This window comes from Dipodomys merriami, unplaced genomic scaffold (assembly GCF_024711535.1).
Source record: "Dipodomys merriami isolate MVZ:Mamm:240054 unplaced genomic scaffold, mDipMer1.0.p SCAF_3575, whole genome shotgun sequence".
Taxonomy (NCBI): Eukaryota; Metazoa; Chordata; class Mammalia; order Rodentia; family Heteromyidae; genus Dipodomys; species Dipodomys merriami.
Genome location: NW_027205132.1, coordinates 1 through 17,293, shown reverse-complemented (window position 1 = coordinate 17,293; position 17,293 = coordinate 1). Strand labels below are relative to the sequence as shown.

Here is a 17,293-nt window from a genome sequence, read left to right as displayed (position 1 = left end):
GTGGGGCTAACCCTCCAGGAGCACCCCCAGAAGTGGAGGCTCCCCCTGGCCGCCCCAGACCCCAGCAAGCCGTCCCCGTGCTGCTGCCACGCCGCCGTAACAGCCCGGACAGCAGCTGGGCCTCCAAGACAGGGCCCACAGCCAGCCCCTTAGCTGGACCCCAGAGGGCCCAGTCGGCACACAGCCTGGCACCACAGGGTGAGGAAATGGGGGGCTCCACTCCGGAGCCTGGGGAATAGAAGGGCATGCTGGAGGAGGGCGGGCCGGTTGTGGCGCTGGTGCGTCACCGTGCCTGCAGTAGCTCCATCTCTTCTGCAGATGAGGAGCCTTCTTCAGGCCCGTTGCACTCAGGGGAGATAGAGGCTCGGGAAGGCCTGGGCTCCCTGCCCCATGCTGATCACCAACCATCACGGCCCCGTTCCTACCGGAACCCCACCACCAGCTCTGTGGCCAAGATAGCCCGCAGCATTTCTGTTGGAGAGAACCTGAACCAGGCAGCTGACCCTCAAGCTCCTGCCGCCAGCCGAGCCTCACCCTTCAGCAAGCTGGCCCTGCCCAGCCGGGCACACCTAGTCTTGGACATCCCCAAACCACTGCCCAACCGACCTAGCCTGGCCGCATTTTCACCTGTAACCAAGGGGCAGGCCCCTGGAGAGGCAGAACAGCCTGGCACTTCAGTGGACCTGGCAAAGGCTCACAGTATATCTGAGCGGCTGGCGTGTTTGGGGGAGGGTGCCCCTCCCAAGCCTAGGACAGAGCACCAGGCTCTTCCTGGGCCCAACAGTCCCCGTGCCCAGCACCTGCCGGCCAGCAGCCTCCTCCGAGGCCCCAGGAACTTGCCGCCCCCCACCCCTGAGAAGACTCGCAACCCCATGGAAAGCACCAGGCCAGGGGCAGCCCTGAGCCAGGACTCAGGTGTGCACAGCTCCCCGGTCCTCATCTGCCCCATCTTCTCCGTCTCTGTTGGCTGCTTTCTCTCTCCATCCCATTTCCGTGCGTCCAGCCTTTGGCGTTTTTTGTCCTGTCTGCTCCTGTCTTGGTCCATAAGTCATATCCCTGACAGCAAGACACTCCTGCCCACCTTCGTGGCCTCCTGGGAACCCTCTTAGCCTGTCAGTGCCCTCTGGACTCGGGCTGGCCTTCTCAGCCTTCGTTGTATGTGCTGGTGGGGAAGGGGAAGGAGGGGCGGGGCCAGAGTGCAGGTGGGGGAGGACAGTGCTGAGGGGTAGGCCTTTCCTGCTCTTAGAGCCCCTGGTCGGCCAGCTTGCCGATCCTCCCTGAGCAGTGTCTGTCCCTCTCAGAGCCAGCTGTGAGCCTGGAGCCAGCTGTGAGCCTGGAGCCAGCTGTGAGCCTGGAGCCAGCTGTGAGCCTGGAGCCAGCTGTGAGCCTGGAGCCAGCTGTGAGCCTGGAGCAGTGTGAGCAGCTTGTGGCAGAGCTCCGTGGGAGTGTGTGCCAAGCAGTACAGCTCTACCACTTGGTGAGTGCTGGGCAGCAGACAGCAGGAAAAGAGCCTGTCATTTATTAGGTGCTTCAACGTCAAGTGTCAAGCCAGGCACTGGTGGCTCACGCCTGTAATCCTAGCTACTCAGGAGGCTGAGATCTGAGGATCACTGTTCAAAGCCAACCCCAGGCAAGGAAAGGCTGTGAGACTTATCTCCAATTAACCACCAGAAAGCCGGAAATGGCACTGTGGCTCAAGTGGTAGAGCACTCGCCTTGAGCTGAATTGCTTAGGGACAGGGCCCAAGCCCACAGTTCAAGCCCCTTGACAAGCATTGTCAAGAGGAGTAGCTAACAGGACAGACATCCCTGTAGTCTGAAGGGCTCCTCCGGGTTGCCAGTCAGACTCTGTGTCCCCTATCTCCTGATTATTACTTATGGATTCTTAGCCCGGACTTTGACCCAGATAGAGCCCCTCCTTTCCCTATGTAGTCACTGACAGGCCCCTCCACTGCTGTTCCTCTACTTCCCGTCTGGTGGTCTCATTGCAGGTGGCCAGCTGTAAGACGCCCTCAGCAGAGCAAAGTCACATCATTCGACTCTTGAGAGACACCTTCTCCTCCGTGAGGCAGGAGCTAGAGGCCCTGGCTGGGGCAGCCCTGTCTAGCCCAGGCGGGAGCCCTGGCGCCGTGGGAGCTGAGCAGACGCAGGCCCTGCTAGAACAATACTCAGAGCTGTTGCTTCGGGCAGTGGAGCGACGCATGGAACGCAGACTCTGAGCTCCAAGCCCAAGCAAATGCTCCCCTATCCCTCTTCCACTCCTCAAAACCTGCAAGGATGCTTGGAGTGGAGAGCAGGGGTCAGTGCTCAGAGGGGAGGCAGCTTTCCTGGCTGCTCCTTATGGGGCCCCTGTATTTATTAATTTATTTCCCTGACTGTTGCCTCGCTTCCTTGGAACCCCTGCCTTCGAAGCCTATCCCGGGGCTCCGCAGGGGTTGGTCTTGGGTCTTTGTCATCTTGGTGCTGTGAGGGGTAGAAGGGCAGCCTGCCTCATGTGGAGGACACCGGACAGGCTGGCCCTTTCTTAGAAGCCATTTGAAGTTACTTCAGGGATCAGCTCCCTGGGGTGGAGCATACACAGGGTACTTTAATGGGTAGAGGTGACAGGTGCTGTGGTATTTAGCGCCCATCTGTGGACCTCCACCTCTACTTCTTCTTCTCCCACACCAGCTGCAGCCTCCTAGCTACCCCCAATTCCGGATAGTGCAGAAAAGCAGAGCTGCCTAGTCTTCACTGGCATCTCCAGCAGTCAGGCGACTCGAGTTGGCATCAAGACCTGAGCCTTCACATTCCATTCCCACTCCCCCCACCCCAAGAGCACCCTAGCATTGTTGCTTCCCCAGCAGCCCCCTTTCCGTTCTGGCCAGCCCCTGTAGGGCCAGCTGTGGGGCATTGCTGCAGGACAGCAAAGCCCCCTGCTGGGCAAACATGAACCCCTGGCCTCCTTTCCTGAGCTCCTCAGGCTTCCCATCCTCCAGTGTTGGTCTCCTGTAAGCTGCTGAAGCCCAAAGGACCCCACCTTGTCCCTGTATCCCGATCCACACACAGAAAGAAGCCTGTGTTGGAATTTCCCTTGGTTTGCAGGACGCCTGCCTACCTTCGGAGGACTTTGGCCACCAGTGAAATCAATACTAGAGTAGTGGCTGGCTGATGGGTGCCTGATTTCCTCTCCTATTCTGCCTCAGCCTCCCCACCCTGGAACTTGTATGAGGACCATAAAAAGGAGTGGAGCACATTAAACCCAAATTCTGGATTCTAACTGATAGGAGATGGCCCATGGGACACCTGTTGCAGGTAGAAGGAACCTCTTGCAAGGCAGATCTGGGTGCCCAAGGGTGCTGTAGATGGTGGAGGCTGAGAGGGAGATACAGGAGCCAAGAGAGACACTGGAAGGTGGTAGGTGGACAGGTAAGTGGCAGTGGTAAGGGGATTTGATTATAGAGTTGAAAGGGCAGTTAGGGAAGGAGGACGCATAGTAGGCATAGGACAGGACTAAGTAGTGAGGAGCAAAGTTGGGGTAACCCATGTGTCTCTGTGCCAAGCCAGGCAGGGCCCCAGAGGCCGCCCAGAGGCTCCAGGCCCGTGGACAGAGGCTAGAGAGTTGTTGCTTTAGCCTGAGTGCCTGAAGCGAACCAAAAGCACACTCACACCTCTCATCATCTGCTTGGCCAAACTCACCTCTGGCCCCAAGAACCTCCAGGGGCTGGAGGTGGGCCCCTGGCAGCCCTGCCGGCGAGAGGGTCAACAGCCCGCGCCAGCTGCAGCTCACAGGGCTCCGCCGCCTTGCCCGCGCCGCCGGGCTCGCGGCCCCTGCGGGGAGGGAGGCCTTGTGCCTGGCGCCCCCCCGCCCCCGCCCCCCCCTCCCTTCTGCATGTCAGGCCGCCGGCGTCGCCGTCCCTGTCCGCACGCCCCTTATTTATAACTTTTGTACGTGGTCCCGCCGCGGCGGCGGCGGCGTCTCCTCCCGCTGCACGGGCGGGGGCTTTTTAACATGCCTGTTCGTACTGATGTATGGACTCGCCAATAAATCATTTGTTACCTGGATGCCCGCTAGCCGGCTGGCGAGTCGTGTGGGTCTTGGGGTGGTGGGAGACCTGACGCGCGGGGAGGGAGGTGGGGCGGGGCCACAGGAGGCGTGGCTCTGGAGTGGGTGGGGCGGGGCCACAGGAGGCGTGGCTCTGGAGTGGGTGGGGCGGGGCCGCGGGAGGCGTGGCTCTGGAGTGGGTGGGGCGGGGCCGCGGGAGGCGTGGCTCTGGGGCAGGCGGGACCGGGGTGGTAAAGGGCGGGCGGGCCAGGGTTCCGGGGTGGGTCCCGGTGAGCGGCGTCATGGCGGAGGCGGCCCTGGACGCGGTACGTTGCGGCGTCAGAGTTTGAGCTTGCTCGCGCTGAGGCTGCGGCGTCCTGGCCGGGGCCAGGCCCGGGCCCGGGCCCGAGTGAGCGGTTGGTGACTGCGCTCGGCTGCTCTGGGGCCGGCTCAACCTGGCTCCCGGGCCAGGTGGTCATGGTGCCGTCCCCCGGGGGGGGCCGGGGTGGAGTCCGCACCCCGCGGGAGGGCCGGGGGGGGGGTGGCCGGGGTGGAGGACCGGCGGGAGGAGTGCCCGGGGAGGCCCGGGGTGCAGGACCGGCGGGAGGAGTGTCCGGGGAGGCCCGGGGTGCAGGACCGGCGGGAGGATTGGGAGCAGTTGAGCTGCCCCGGGCCCCGCTGCCCGGCTGGGTTTGTCTCCCCCCGTTTCTGGCTCCCGTTCTCACTCCCCCCCGCCCCCCGTCCCCGGTGTAGGGATTTTGGCGTTCAGATGTTTTTCGGTCGGTCGCGGGGCTTGAACTCCGGGCCTGGCGCCGGCCCTCAGCGCCTCAGCTCAGCACCACTTTCGGGGGGTTCATTGCAGAGAAGAGACCCACAGACTTTGCTGCACCGCGATCCCGAGTAGCCGGGTGACCGGCGGGAGCACGGCCCCGGCCTGGGTCTCCCTGTGTAGTGCAGGCTGATTCAGCTTCCCCAGGTGCTAGCATTAAGACATCCACCTCCGTGCCCGGACGTTTCATTTAACCCTTGACCTGCAACGCTGACCTCCTGTATCTAATATAAATAAATAAGCTTCCCTCCCACCCCGGCCCCCCTTGGAATTTTCCCAAAAAGACTCCATTTGTTTCTGTGCCACAGGACTCTTCACCCCTTTGTCATATATAGTTTTATTGTTAAAGGTGGTGTACAGAGGAGCTACAAGTCAGGTAATGAGTACACTTCTTGTTTTGGAAAATGCCACCCCTTCATTCACTTTCCCGAGTTTCCCCCTTACAGTCTCTTTCTTATGCAAGGACCTCTCTTTCGGAGGTCATTCCATGTATCTCTAGCACAGTGTTTTTCATTTACTTTTAATCTGCCCAGTGTTTCCAGGCATTAAGCATTTCCAATCACGTTTTCAGCTGTGTGTGTGTGCGTGCGCGCGTGGTCTCTATGTGCCAGCTCTGCTTTTGGATTTGTTAGAGATAAGAATCTCATGAACTTTCCTGCCTGGGCTGGCTTTAAACTGTGATCCACAGATCTCAGTCTCCTAAAGGGAGCTAGGATTACAAGTGTGAGCCAAGGGCTCCCAGCTTTAGCCAATAATTTTTAAGCACCTCTTTGTAATACAAAGTCGGCCGCTGGTGGCTCACACCTGTAATCCAAGCGGCTCACACCTGTAATCCAAGCTACTCAGGAGGCTGGGCTCTGAGGATTGCAGAAGCCAGCCTGGGAAGAAACGTCAGTGAGCCTCATCTCCAATAAGCCACTCAAAGAAAGCCGGAAGTGGTGCTGTGGCTTAAGTGGCAAAGCGCTAGCGTTGAGCACGGACCCTCAGGGACAGCACCCAGGTCCTGAGTTCAAACCCAGGATCAGCAAAAACAACAAATCTAAGCAGAGGCCTGGCTCTTGCCTAGCAATCATGAATGCTCTGAGCTCAGACCCCCAAAATTAAAACTAAGTGTAGACCCAGCAGCGCCTGCTGCGTTGGGGGAGCAGGGACGGTACCAGGCTGCCGGGAACACTCGTGAGTTTTCTTGTCCAAGTCTTAGCCGAAGAATCATTGGGTTGAAGAAATTGTTTGGATCTCTTTGGAAATTCTCACTTTGAAGCCCCAGTTAAGGAAAATAGCCAGTCTCCCAAGGAAATGGTGAGCAAGTGAAACTGATAGGATTGCAGAAAAAAAAATCCTAAGAGGAAGGCGATTTCCACCTTTCCTAGGTAAACTTCATGGCTGGGGGCGAAGCCTATTGGTTGAGTATAACTTGCCTAATATGCATGGAGCCCTGGGGTCAGTCCCCAGCCCGAAAACCAGTAATGATGATCAGACCACTGCCTGGAGGGACTGACATTTCCTCCCTCTTTTCAGTTTTCCCTTGGCCACCGGGGCTTCCACTTGGTTTGGATTTCTGATTTAAAGACACATGCTCCTGCACAGATAGTAAGGATGACCCATTTGGAGAAGAGGCCGTGAGAGAGCTCGTGACCTCAGAGGTGAAAGTGCACGTGCCGATCGCTTGCGGCACGTGGCAGTAACTGCTGGTAGGGTGGGACTTTGAGATGAAAGTAGTGAAGCGAAGCCCCACGGCCCGGAGCCCTGCCCGAGTGGAGGGTATAGCAGGAGCAGACTGGGCCTGTCAGGTCAGTTGGGCCTGATGATGGCGTGGCTTGAGTGCTGCCCTGTATTCTGTAAGGGGTGCCCGCCAGGGGTGTGGCCCGGTGAGGCTACATGGCGCAGGTTGGGTGGAGCTGAGCCAGAAAACCCAGTTCCTGCATGGCCGTAACCATGCAGCCTGGGCTGGGAACTTCCTTCCCCTGTTACACATTTCCTGAGCAATTACTGTGTGCTGGGTACTCTTATTAGGGATGCATTCGTGAACAAGATAAACGTCTCTGACTTGGTGGTGGTGGTGGTGGTGGTGGTGATGATGGCATTGGACAGAGGGGTCACAATTCCATGTCAGGTTATGAGTACAAGGCTTCTTTTTTTTTTTTTTACTTTTTTTTTTTTGGTCAGTCATGGGGCTTGAACTCTGGGCCTGGGCGTTGTCCCTCAGCCATTCAGCTCAAGGCAAGTGCTCTACCACTTGAGCCACAGCGCCACTTCTGGTTTTCTGGTGGTTAATTGGAGATAAGAGTCGCACAGATGTCCCTGCCCGGGCTGGCTTTGAACCTCGTTCCTCAGATCTCAGCCTCCTGAGTAGCTAGGATTACAGGTGTGAGCTACCAGTACCTGGCTCTGTGTTGTTTTTTGAGGTGGCAAGTTGTTTGTTCCTGAACTTTGTGATCTTTCCCTGTGACTTACACATCTGTGCTCAATCTGTGAAGGCTGCTCTGTGTAAGTGGAGAGTTCGGTTGTGAAAGCTTAAATGTGGTGGTCCCAAGGGTTGGTGCTGCCTCCTTCCTAGAGTCCCTCTGTGATCCACGGTGACAGGAAAACAGACATGCCCTAATTAGTGATTTAGATAATGCAATCCGTAGGGGAGGGGCATATGGGCTGGTGGTAGGCAGCCTAGAGGTTAAACAAGGATGGTCAGGGAAGGAAGCCTCATCAATATGAGGAGCCAAAGCAGGAAAAGGAAAGGAGAGGAGGGTTGTGAAATCAACAGGAAAAAGAGGTAGCCAATAGAATGACAGGAGTGAAGAGGAGGGCTAAGTCAAAAAGAAGAGATCTCAGCCAGGCACAGTGGCTCAACTCTACAATCCTAGCTATTCAGGAGGCCAATAGTTCAAGGCCAAACCCTACGAAAAGTTTGGAAGACCCCATCCCAACCAGTAGAAAGGTCCTGTCAGCCACATGGGAAGTATAAATAAGCTGATCACGGTTTATATTGGCCCAGGCAAAAAGCAAGACCCTATTTGAAACCCAGCCACTGGTGACTCATGCCTGTAATCCTAGCTGCTTAGGAGGCTGAGATCTGAGGATTGTGATTGAAGCCAGCTGAGGCAGAAAAGTCCCCATGAGACTCTTATCTCCAATTAACTACTCAAAAATCAGAAGTGGCGCTGTGGCTCAAGTAGTAGAGTGCTAGACTTGAGCAAAAGAAGCTCAGGGGTAATGCCCAGGCCATGAGTTCAAACCCCAGGACCAGCATAAAAAGGATAGAGATATATCTCAAGTGGTAGAGTGCTTACCTAGCAAGTGCAGAGCCCTGAGGTCAGCCTCCAGGCCATACATACACGCACATGCGCACAGGACATGGGAACCACAGTAAGCTTTTTGCCCAGTTGTCCACAGTGGTCCTGGGTACCATCTTAGGTAGATGGTGGTGCTGTTTGGGGAGCCTCAAATAGTTGAGCCCTGGCCTCTCCTCCAGTGCAGTCATCTGGTAGTTTGTCTTCCAGCCAGGCCATAGGAAGATTAGAGCTCTACCACTCCAGCCACATCCACAGCACATCTGCATCCCAGTTAATTGGGAATAAGAGTCTCATGGACTTTCCTGCCTGGGCTGGCTTTGAACTGCGATCCTCCGAGCTCAGCCTCCTGAGTAGCCACCGGCACCCGGCTCTGTGGGCTTCTTGAGATGATTAGACCGTCTTCTGATGTCCCCACTGGCTAGGTCAGGTGCTGGGTCCATCCAGGTGCTCAGTGAGTTATCAGTTTGGGAGGGGCCTCTCAGAGCCTTGCCCAGCCGAGGCCCTGGCCTGGGTGCCTTGGGCCAGCTTGTTCTGAGTCTGATGGTTGCTGGGAGTGGGGCAGCGGCAGGCGCGCTGTGTGGGACGCGGACCTGGCCCCACAGAGGATCTGGTGATGGAGGGTCGCTGCCCTTGGCTCCATCATAAACTCTGCCCCTCCTGCTTGTGTGTGTGTGTGTCCGTGCGTGTGAGTTTCACGCTCTGCGTGCCCTCCTCGTGTGCACCGCACGCCTTGCCTGGGGAGCGCTGCCGGTGTGGCCTTTCGGGGCAGACACGGGGCGCCTCCCTCAGCCCCGTGCTTCTGCCCTCCACAGCCTCAGCGCGCCCCGTGCCAGGCCCCCGCCGGCTGAGCCCCCACGCCCCTGGGCTTCTACCCGGACTGGCGGCACCCCAACCTGGCCAGTGCTCCACAGGTGACCCCTCCCCTGCTCGAGGGAGGGGCGGCCCCTGGGCTGGGGCAGTGCCGAGCCGGGCGGCCGTGGGCTCCACGGAGGTGAGTGTGGCTGTGACCCGGGCGGCTCCCGTGCACGGGCACGGCTTCATGATGCGCACTGAGCGCCGCTGGCCCTGGGCTGCGTGCCGGTCGGGCTGGAGGGCCGGGCCCCGCACCCTCGAGGCCTCTTCATCCTCCCTGTCCTCCCCAAGTCCTCTTTGCCCTCCCCCGAGTCCTCCCTGTCCTCCCCGAGTCCTCTCCATCCTCCCCGTCCTCCCCGAGTCCTCGCATTCAGGGCTTTTCCAGCCTCTCTGTGTGCAGGTGGTGCGGGTCTGGTGCCCCACGCTGTGAACTTCTGGCTCGGGATGCCGCTGTGCTGTGTGACATGGCGTGGGTGTGGCGAGCTGGGGGGGGCAGGGGGGAAGTGGGACTTGAACCTGGGTAGGGCTGGCTCCCTCCCTCAGATGGCCTGGCATTCCAGCCCTGGCCACCATGGGGGTGTCCTCTCCTAGTAGCTGAGGGGTTTCCCCTGGTGTTGGGGGGCGAGGGGTGTGTGTGTGTGTGTGTGTGTGTGTGTGTGTGTGTGTGTGTGTGTGTGTGTGTGTGTGTGTGTGTGTGTGTGTGTGTGTGTGTGTGTGTGTGTGTGTGTGTGTGTGTGTGTGTGTGTGTGTGTGTGTGTGTGTGTGTGTGTGTGTGTGTGTGTGTGTGTGCGCGCGCGCGCGCGCGCACGTGTTCCAGTCTTGAGAAGCGCACTCACTAGGGCAGCTCTGCAGTTCACCTCTCATGGTGGAGGCTGAGGCCTGGCTGGCATCCTGTCCCAGTGAAGCCCACCCGTGTGCTCAGTGTCCCCTCCAGCCTGCTGACCCCTCCTGCACGCTTCCTGTGCCAACGCGCCATGTTGGCAGGCGGGGGGGGGGCTGCGCATGGCGCTCAGGCCTGCACTCCAGCTCTCCTGGTTGGCAGTGCACGGGAACCACTATGAGAAGCTGTACTGCGTGGTCTCCGGGGAGAAGCACTTCCTGTTGCACCCCCCAGCGACGGGCCCTTCATCCCGTACGGGAGGAGCAGGTGGAGGGCAGAGGGCGGGCGGTGGGGCTCTGGCTGGCCTGAGGCAGAGTGGGGGCAGGGTCAGGACGCACCCATGGGACATGTGGACTGGCTGGCATGGGCTGGCAAAGCCCTAAGCCCCCCCCACACCTTCCCCCTCCCGCTTCACAGCTGCACACACAGGCCACCTACCAGCTCATGGAAGAAGGCGCCTTTAAGATAGTGGATGAAGAAGCCATGGAGAAGGTGTGTCCCCTGCCTGGGATGGGGGAGGGCAGCAGAACCACACAGTGAGGAATCGGCACAGACGGTCTGGGGAGGTGGTGCTCAGCTCTGAGATGTCCCGTGATCTCCACCGGCTGTGCCCCAGGTGCCCTGGATCCCTCTGGACCCCCTGGCTCCAGACCTGACCCGGTACCCCGGTTACAGTCAGGCGCGGGCCCAGCACCGCACCTGCCGGCTCTGCGGTTCCACCATGCCCGGCAGTCCCAGGCTGCACTGCGGGTGAGGGGCGGCTGGCCGCCAGGGGCAGGCTGTGCCCCTGATGTGGGCTGGTTGGTCTTGGCTTAGAAGAGGGACCATCGTGTCACATTCACGTCCCTCTTCTTCTCACAGTGAATTTCTGGTACGATGTGGAATATGACCTGGAACATCGTTACTTCCAGCCGCTGGGCTCTCACCGTGGCTGCTGGATCAACTGATGGAGCCTGGTGAGCACTGCCAGGACCGCTGGCCGGGGGCTCCAGCCCCCCAGGGCCGGTCCACTTTAGAGACAGCCCGGGCTTGGAGTGTGTGCTGGCTGATGCCGCGTCTGGCCCGGGCTTGGAGTGTGTGCTGGCTGATGCCATCCAGCCCGGGCCTGGAGTGTGTGCTGGCTGATGCCGTGTCCAGCCTGGATTGAAATCAGCCTTGGAGTCTTTCTTTTTCTTTTGGTCAGTCGTGGGGTTTGAGCTCTGGACCTGGGCGCTGTCCCTCAGCTCTTCAGCTCAAGGCGAGTGCTCTACCACTTGAGCCATAGCACCACTTTCCATTTTCTAGTGGTTCATTGGAGATAAGAGTTTCATGGACTTTCATGCCTGGGCTGGCTTTGAACCACAATCCTCAGATCTCAGCCTCCTGAGTATCTACGATTACAGGCGTGAGCCACTAGGGCCCAGCTCCTTGGAGAGTCTGGAGATGTGGTCAGGAAGACCAGGAAATGCCAGGCAGATATGGGTGAGGTGTCTGGGAAGGTGCCACCCGGGTCAGGAGTGGGAAGCAGGCAGAGCAGCACCTCACCGTGCCGTGACCCGGGCTGAGTCACTGCCTGTCTGCCTCCGTGTCCCCCGCATCAGAGGCCTCGCAGGGCACTGTGGGGAGGGGCGCAGCCGGCACAGAGGAGGCGGTCAATAAAGCTAGCCATGTTTATTTGTCCTGACGCTCCCTGTCGCAGTTGCTCTCCTCAGCCTGGTGAGGGCTTGAAGGTTCAGGCAAAAATTTCAGGGTGACTGTAACTTGGGGGTGTGAGCCGCTTCCAGGCCTGAGGACTCATCTGTCCAAACCCTGGGGCAAGCAGGCTGACCTCAGTTTTGGAACTGCCCGGCTGGACCTCAGTGGCTCAGGGCCACTGATGGCGTCTAGAGCTTTGCCCCAGCTTGGTTTATTTTCTCCCCCAGATCCAGGGCAGCTGATGGGGTCTGGTGCACTGGAGATAACCTAGGTGGGAAGTGACAGAAGCCCCGCCCCTCCCAGCCTCCCACTAAAGAAGACTCTGGTCCTCACGCACAGGCTCCTTCCCCACCCTTCCCAAGAGCAGGAAGAGCCCCCGGCCCTGAGTGCCCAGCCCCAGGCCCCACCCCCGGCCCCCCAGCTCCAAGGGTGGCGCAGCACAGAGGCGGCTTTGAAGGACTGTTTTATGTGGCGGGGCCACTCCCTGGCCAGGTTACGATGGGGCCTGGGGTACTCATCCCCGATTGCTCAGGGCTCCCGTCAGGACCGGGTATTCCTGTCATACAGGCACGGAGAGGTTGTGAAAGGCCCAGCCCACAGCATGGCGCTGGGCTCCTGTTGGGGACTGCGCCAGGCCCTCCTCAGCCTTCCCTCTGCTCAGCCCCTGCAGCCGGCGCTGGAGACCCCTCCTCCGCACAGGATTCGCGGGGCAGGCGGCAGGGAGGCCACGGGGGCCTGACCTTTGCAGGGTGTCTGGCCCCAGTACAGGCTTGAGATGCTTCATTCCCAGCAGGTGTCTGGCACGGGCACGGGCGTGGGTGTGGGCTCCTGTGGGTGGAGGCGGCTAGTGGGAGGGGCCGAGGAGGAGCCGTGCCAGCTGGGGCATCACGGCGCTGTGTTAAAAGCCAACAGTCCCCGGCCCGTGGCACTGCCCATCGTCCCTGTTCCTGAGGACTCGGCCTCATGGCTCTGGTGAGACCCCAGCCAGGCTCTAGGCTTCCATTTTGAACCTGGCGCTCTGTCTGGGGCGCGTGCGGTGCTGTGCATCAGAGCCCAGGACTGTGAGCTTCAAGAAGGCTGTTGGCTGGCGGCGGCGGCAGGGAGAGGCAGAGCCCTGGCCATGGGCTCCAGGCCCAGCTCCCCGGCCTGGGGCCTGGAAACGCGGCTCCCTGGCTGCTTTCCTGAGGCCCCTGAGCAAAGCCACTGCTTCTTGCTGTTCTGGGTCAGGGGCTGGGGTGGGGCAGGGGTCCGAGGGCTGCCCCAGGTGCCCTGCTGGGGTGTAGGGTGGGGGGTGGGAGGAAAGACTTAGAGAATGGGACACCCTGAAGAGCCAGTGGGGGTGGGGCCGCAGCTAGTCTGCTGTGTGCCAGTCCTGGCGGGGCCTGGCCCCTCCTCCCTGCCTTTGTTTCCTTGTGCATCACAATAGCATTCTTGGGAGGTTGCGTGATAGGGAGATGGACCGTGGCCTTGGGTGGGCCGTGGGCAGGGGGTGTGGAGATGGCGTGTCTCCATGTCAGCAATCTTCTGCGCCCCAGCGGGTCTGACCTCAGTACAGGGCCAGGCCTGAGGCGCTGCCGTGGCTTCCCTGGTGGCCCGTTCGCCTGCCTCCAACCTGCCCTATGTCCTCCTGCTGCAGGCGAAGGTGCCTGGAACGTGCCTGCTCACCGTGCGTGTCCTGCAGGCCCACGGGCTGCCTTCCAAGGACCTGCGTGAGTGGGCTGGCCCGGGGAGGGAGGGATCGAGTGGCCAGGCCAGTGGGAGAGGACTGGAGGAGGGTCGGCACAGAGGGTGGGGGTGGGGCCTAGCCCGTGGACACGGGTCTCAGGGCCAGGGAGGAAGTGCACTTGGGGTGACTGGACGGGGAAGGGCATTTGGCCATCCCTGACGCCTGTCCCCTCCCCGCAGTCACCCCCTCTGACTGCTACGTGACTCTGTGGCTGCCCACGGCCTCCAGCCACCGGCTGCAGACACGCACCGTGAAGAACAGCCGGAACCCCGTCTGGAATCAGAGCTTCCACTTCCGCATCCACTGCGAGCTCAAGGTGGCCCCGCCGTCCCCCCCGCTCTCCCCGCGCCCCCTGGTCCTCCAGCCCTGCCCACCTTCCCACTACCCTCCCTCCCCAAGCCTGCTGACCGCGCTGTCCTTTCCAGAATATCATGGAACTGAAGGTCTTCGACCAGGACCTGTTGACCCAAGACGACCCGCTGCTGTCTGTGCTGTTTGATGTGGGGACCCTGCGAATGGGGGAGTCCCGGCGCCAGAGCTTCTCGCTGAGTTCTCAGGTAAGACTGCTCAGCAGCAGGCCCAATCCCCGCCGTGGGGCGCGGCGCTGGCGGCTGGGGGCCTGGCCCCTCGGGAGCCGCCTCCACCCAGGCTCTCCCGCCCCCGGCCGGCCGCCTTTCTTCCTTTTTAGAGGTGATGCACACATGAGTTAGTTTGAAGTCAGGCATCCCCAACCTTCCTTCTTGGCCTCTGAGGAAGGGCAGCTTCTTTAGAGCACCCAGAGCGCAACCGTGCCCTTCCCAACCACGTGGCCCCAGCAGCGCTCCCTGCTTCTGGGTGGAGTCTATGCGCAGACACACGCACACACCCTACCGATCCTTCCTCCCGTGGCCTCTGTGTCCAGGTGCAGGAGCGGCTGGAAGTCGAATTTCGTCTGCAGAGCCTGTGAGTTGGCCGGGGCAGCGTGTGGTGGTGGCAAGCCCCTGGGAAGGGCAGTGTCAGCCGCTCACGCCCTTGCCACGGAGGAGGAGAGCGGGGTCAGGGGAGAACCGAGGCTCTTGCCAGGGGTCACTGGGCTTCTTTCCAGGCCGGCTGAGGTGGAGCCGCTCACCAGCAATGGCATCCTGGTGGTGAGTGAGAGCAGCTCTTTGGGGGTGCCCGTGGCCCCCGGGGGGCTTCCTCTGTGCCATGCACTTGCTCTGCTCCCCGGGCCTGAAGCCGGGGCTGCCACCCCCTGGGTGAGGATGAGCCGGGCAGGGGCCGCCTCGTGGCACCTTGTGAGGGTGTGGATCTCCAGTGCGTGCCCAGGCCAAGGGCTGAGGAGCGGGAGGCAGGGGGCGGGGAAGGGGCTGCAGGGGGACAGGCTGGTGCCTAAAGGGCTCGCTTGACTTCTCAGGCCCGGGAGCTGTCGCGCTTGCATGTTCAGCTGGAGCAGATGGGGCCCCCAAAAGGTCAGTCCCCGACCCTCACGTCCTCACTCTAGTTATGGCCTGCACCTGCAGCTGGAGTGGGTTCAGGGGTGCTGGGGCCTGGGCTGCTCTGCCTAGGCTGAGTCACACTTCCAGGTCACGGGGGCTCAGTGGACGGAGACCCCGTCCCTGACTCTGTGCCCCATTGGCAGAGTCAGAGGGCAGGATCCAGCTGGTGCTTCCCGGCGCCTGCGAGGGCTCCCAGGAGGCCTGTGTGGGCACCGGCTCGTTCTGCTTCCACTGCCCGGCCTGCTGGGAGCCGGAGCTGAGCATCCACCTGAAGGTAGGGCCTCCCTCCCCAGCCGCCACTTCACCGTCCTCAGCGCCCCGGCCCGGCCTGGCCTGGTTTCCCCAGTGCCCCGTGCCCCGCTACGCCCCTTGGCAGCCTTGGGCTGAGTGTGGGGTGAGGTTGGCTTCCTTGGTGGCTCGAGGGAGTGGTGGAGTCCTGGCTAAGAGAAGGTGACAGCTCCTGGGTGTCCTCGCTTTGTCCCCGCAGGATGACCCCCAGCAGCGGCTGACGGTGCCCCTGCAGGCCCTGCCCTCCTGCCAGTCGGTGCGGCTCGTCTTCCCCACATCCCAGGTACCGCTCCCCACGAGCTAGGAAGCTGGACAGAAGCCCCAGGCCTTCCTGTGAGGAATGGGGGTGCAGGCCCGGCGCGGGGGGGGGGGGCTCTGTGAAGGCGGCCAGGGCTGAGTGGAAGGGGCTGTCAGGTGGTGGGCAGCTTTTGATGCAGGTGCTTGTGGATTCCAGGAACCCTTGATGAGGGTGGAGCTGAAGAAGGAAGAGGGGTGAGCGGCTGGCAGGGGGGGCTGCAGGTCGGGTGTCTGGTGGGGGGCGGGTGTCAGGACACGGGCAGTGGGCAGCCCCTGCCGGGAATGCCGTGATTGCTGCACCTGGCCCTGCGTGGGTGGAGCATGGGGCCAGGAGGAAGCTCGGGGGTCAGGCTGGGTTCTGGCCCTGTGGCTCTGCGGCGGGGTGGGGACAGCCCAGGGCAAACACCTGGAGAAGCCGGTGAGGAGCCGCCCAGAGCCAGAGTTTGCCGCAGAGAAGGCAGGAAGCCAAGGTCGGAGGGGGCTCTGAGGGCCCTCAGCAGAAGAGCCGTGTCCGCCCTCCCGGGCCTGGCAGCCGCCTTCCCGTCCCCTGGCATTCTTGGCGTTGGGGGGAGGGAGAAAAGGTGGCAGGCCTCACGCCGGGAAGCTGGGTGCCTCTTCAGGGCGCATACGGCCCGGCCTGCATGCGCTCCCTCCGCTGCGGTCCACACACCACGCGCTGCGGCGACTTGGAGGAGCGGGCGGAGGCTTGGCCGGGGAGACCCCCAGCTTCCCTTCCTGTGGTGCCAAGTTGCCTTGTGGACTCTTTGCCCTAGACCCGGGGAGCTGGCTGTGCGGCTGGGCTGTGGGCTGTGCCCGCAGGAGCAGGCCTTCCTGCGCAGGAGGAAGCAGGGGGTGGCCAAGGCCCTGAAGCAGGTCCTGCAGCTGGATGGAGACTTGCATGAGGACGAGGTCTGGGGCTCAGCAGCACTGGGTCGTGCCCCTCCCCCCCGGGCTTGTGCAGGTTCAGGGCCGAACACTGGAACATGGGTGCCGATCTAGGCTTGTAGCTGCCTCCTGCCTTCTCTGCTTCCTAGGGGCTCTTCTCCCTAGGGAGTGGTTTCCAGCATGAAGGGAGACTTAAGAGGCGGCCTTGAGCTTCCTGAAAGTGATCCCAGAACCTTCGGGCTGGGAAGAGATGAGGCCTGCTGTGTAATGGAGAAGCCCACTCTGGGGCTGTTTCTGGCACCATCCTCAGCGGGGCCGCCTGAGGCACTCTCCGGAGCCCTGATCCCAGCTCAGTGCACCTCAGGGGCCCAACAGTGAGAATGGCCTCCCGCCGCCGCGCCGCTTCCTCCTGGAAGGCGGCCTTTCCCACCCCGATGCCGACCATCCTCTCCTCCAGGTCCCAGTGGTAGCCATTATGGCTACTGGCGGCGGCACCCGGGCGATGACTTCCTTATACGGGCAGCTGGCCGGCCTGAGGGAGCTGGGCCTGCTGGACTGCGTCTCCTACATCACGGGGGCCTCGGGCTCCACCTGGTGAGCTGGCTGAGCCGGAGCCCACAGGTGGCCTGCGGGGCTTGGGGGAGAAGTGGGTGGGGAGGATCTACCTTGGACGCCATCGGCCTCAGCAGTGGAGAGGCTGGAAAATGCCGTGGGAGCCTCGAGGGGGCCTGCGGGACTGTGCCAAGACTTGTGACAACCCTCCCTCACCTTCCCCGGCTTTGCCTTTTCCCAGGGCTTTGGCCAACTTGTATGAGGACCCAGAGTGGTCTCAGCAGGACCTGGCAGGGCCCACCGCGTTGCTAAAGGCCCAGGTGACAAAGAGCAAGCTGGGTGCGCTGGCCCCCAGCCAGCTGCAGCGGTACCGGCAGGAGCTGGCCGAGCGCGCCCGCCTGGGCCATCCGCCCTGCTTCACCAACCTGTGGGCTCTCATCAACGAGGCCCTGCTGCATGAGGAGGTACTGGGAGCGGGGCTAGGCCGGGGTCTGGAGATGGGGCCTGTGCCTGGTGGACAGGTGT

At 61.5% G+C, this 17,293-nt stretch overlaps 2 protein-coding genes across 2 annotated transcripts; both read left to right on the top strand.

Moving 5' to 3' along the window:
* Nucleotides 1-5: 5 nt before the first annotated feature.
* Nucleotides 6-4,043, top strand: LOC138804133 (mitogen-activated protein kinase-binding protein 1-like; the record flags this gene model as incomplete). Its single annotated transcript, XM_069988410.1, has 4 exons — nt 6-198; nt 319-915; nt 1,302-1,477; nt 1,991-4,043. Coding segments are annotated over 4 exons (1,194 nt in total), but the record flags the coding sequence as incomplete, so codon positions are not given.
* Nucleotides 4,044-9,993: 5,950 nt separating this feature from the next.
* On the top strand, nt 9,994-17,232 carry LOC138804131 (cytosolic phospholipase A2 beta-like; the record flags this gene model as incomplete). The annotated part of the gene is made up of 17 exons (XM_069988409.1): nt 9,994-10,197; nt 10,289-10,363; nt 10,488-10,621; nt 10,733-10,742; nt 12,339-12,488; nt 13,182-13,254; nt 13,451-13,587; nt 13,697-13,828; nt 14,173-14,213; nt 14,356-14,398; nt 14,665-14,719; nt 14,890-15,020; nt 15,234-15,317; nt 15,489-15,526; nt 16,105-16,240; nt 16,674-16,810; nt 17,010-17,232. Coding segments are annotated over exons 1-17 (1,803 nt in total), but the record flags the coding sequence as incomplete, so codon positions are not given.
* Between the last annotated feature and the right edge of the window lie 61 nt (nt 17,233-17,293).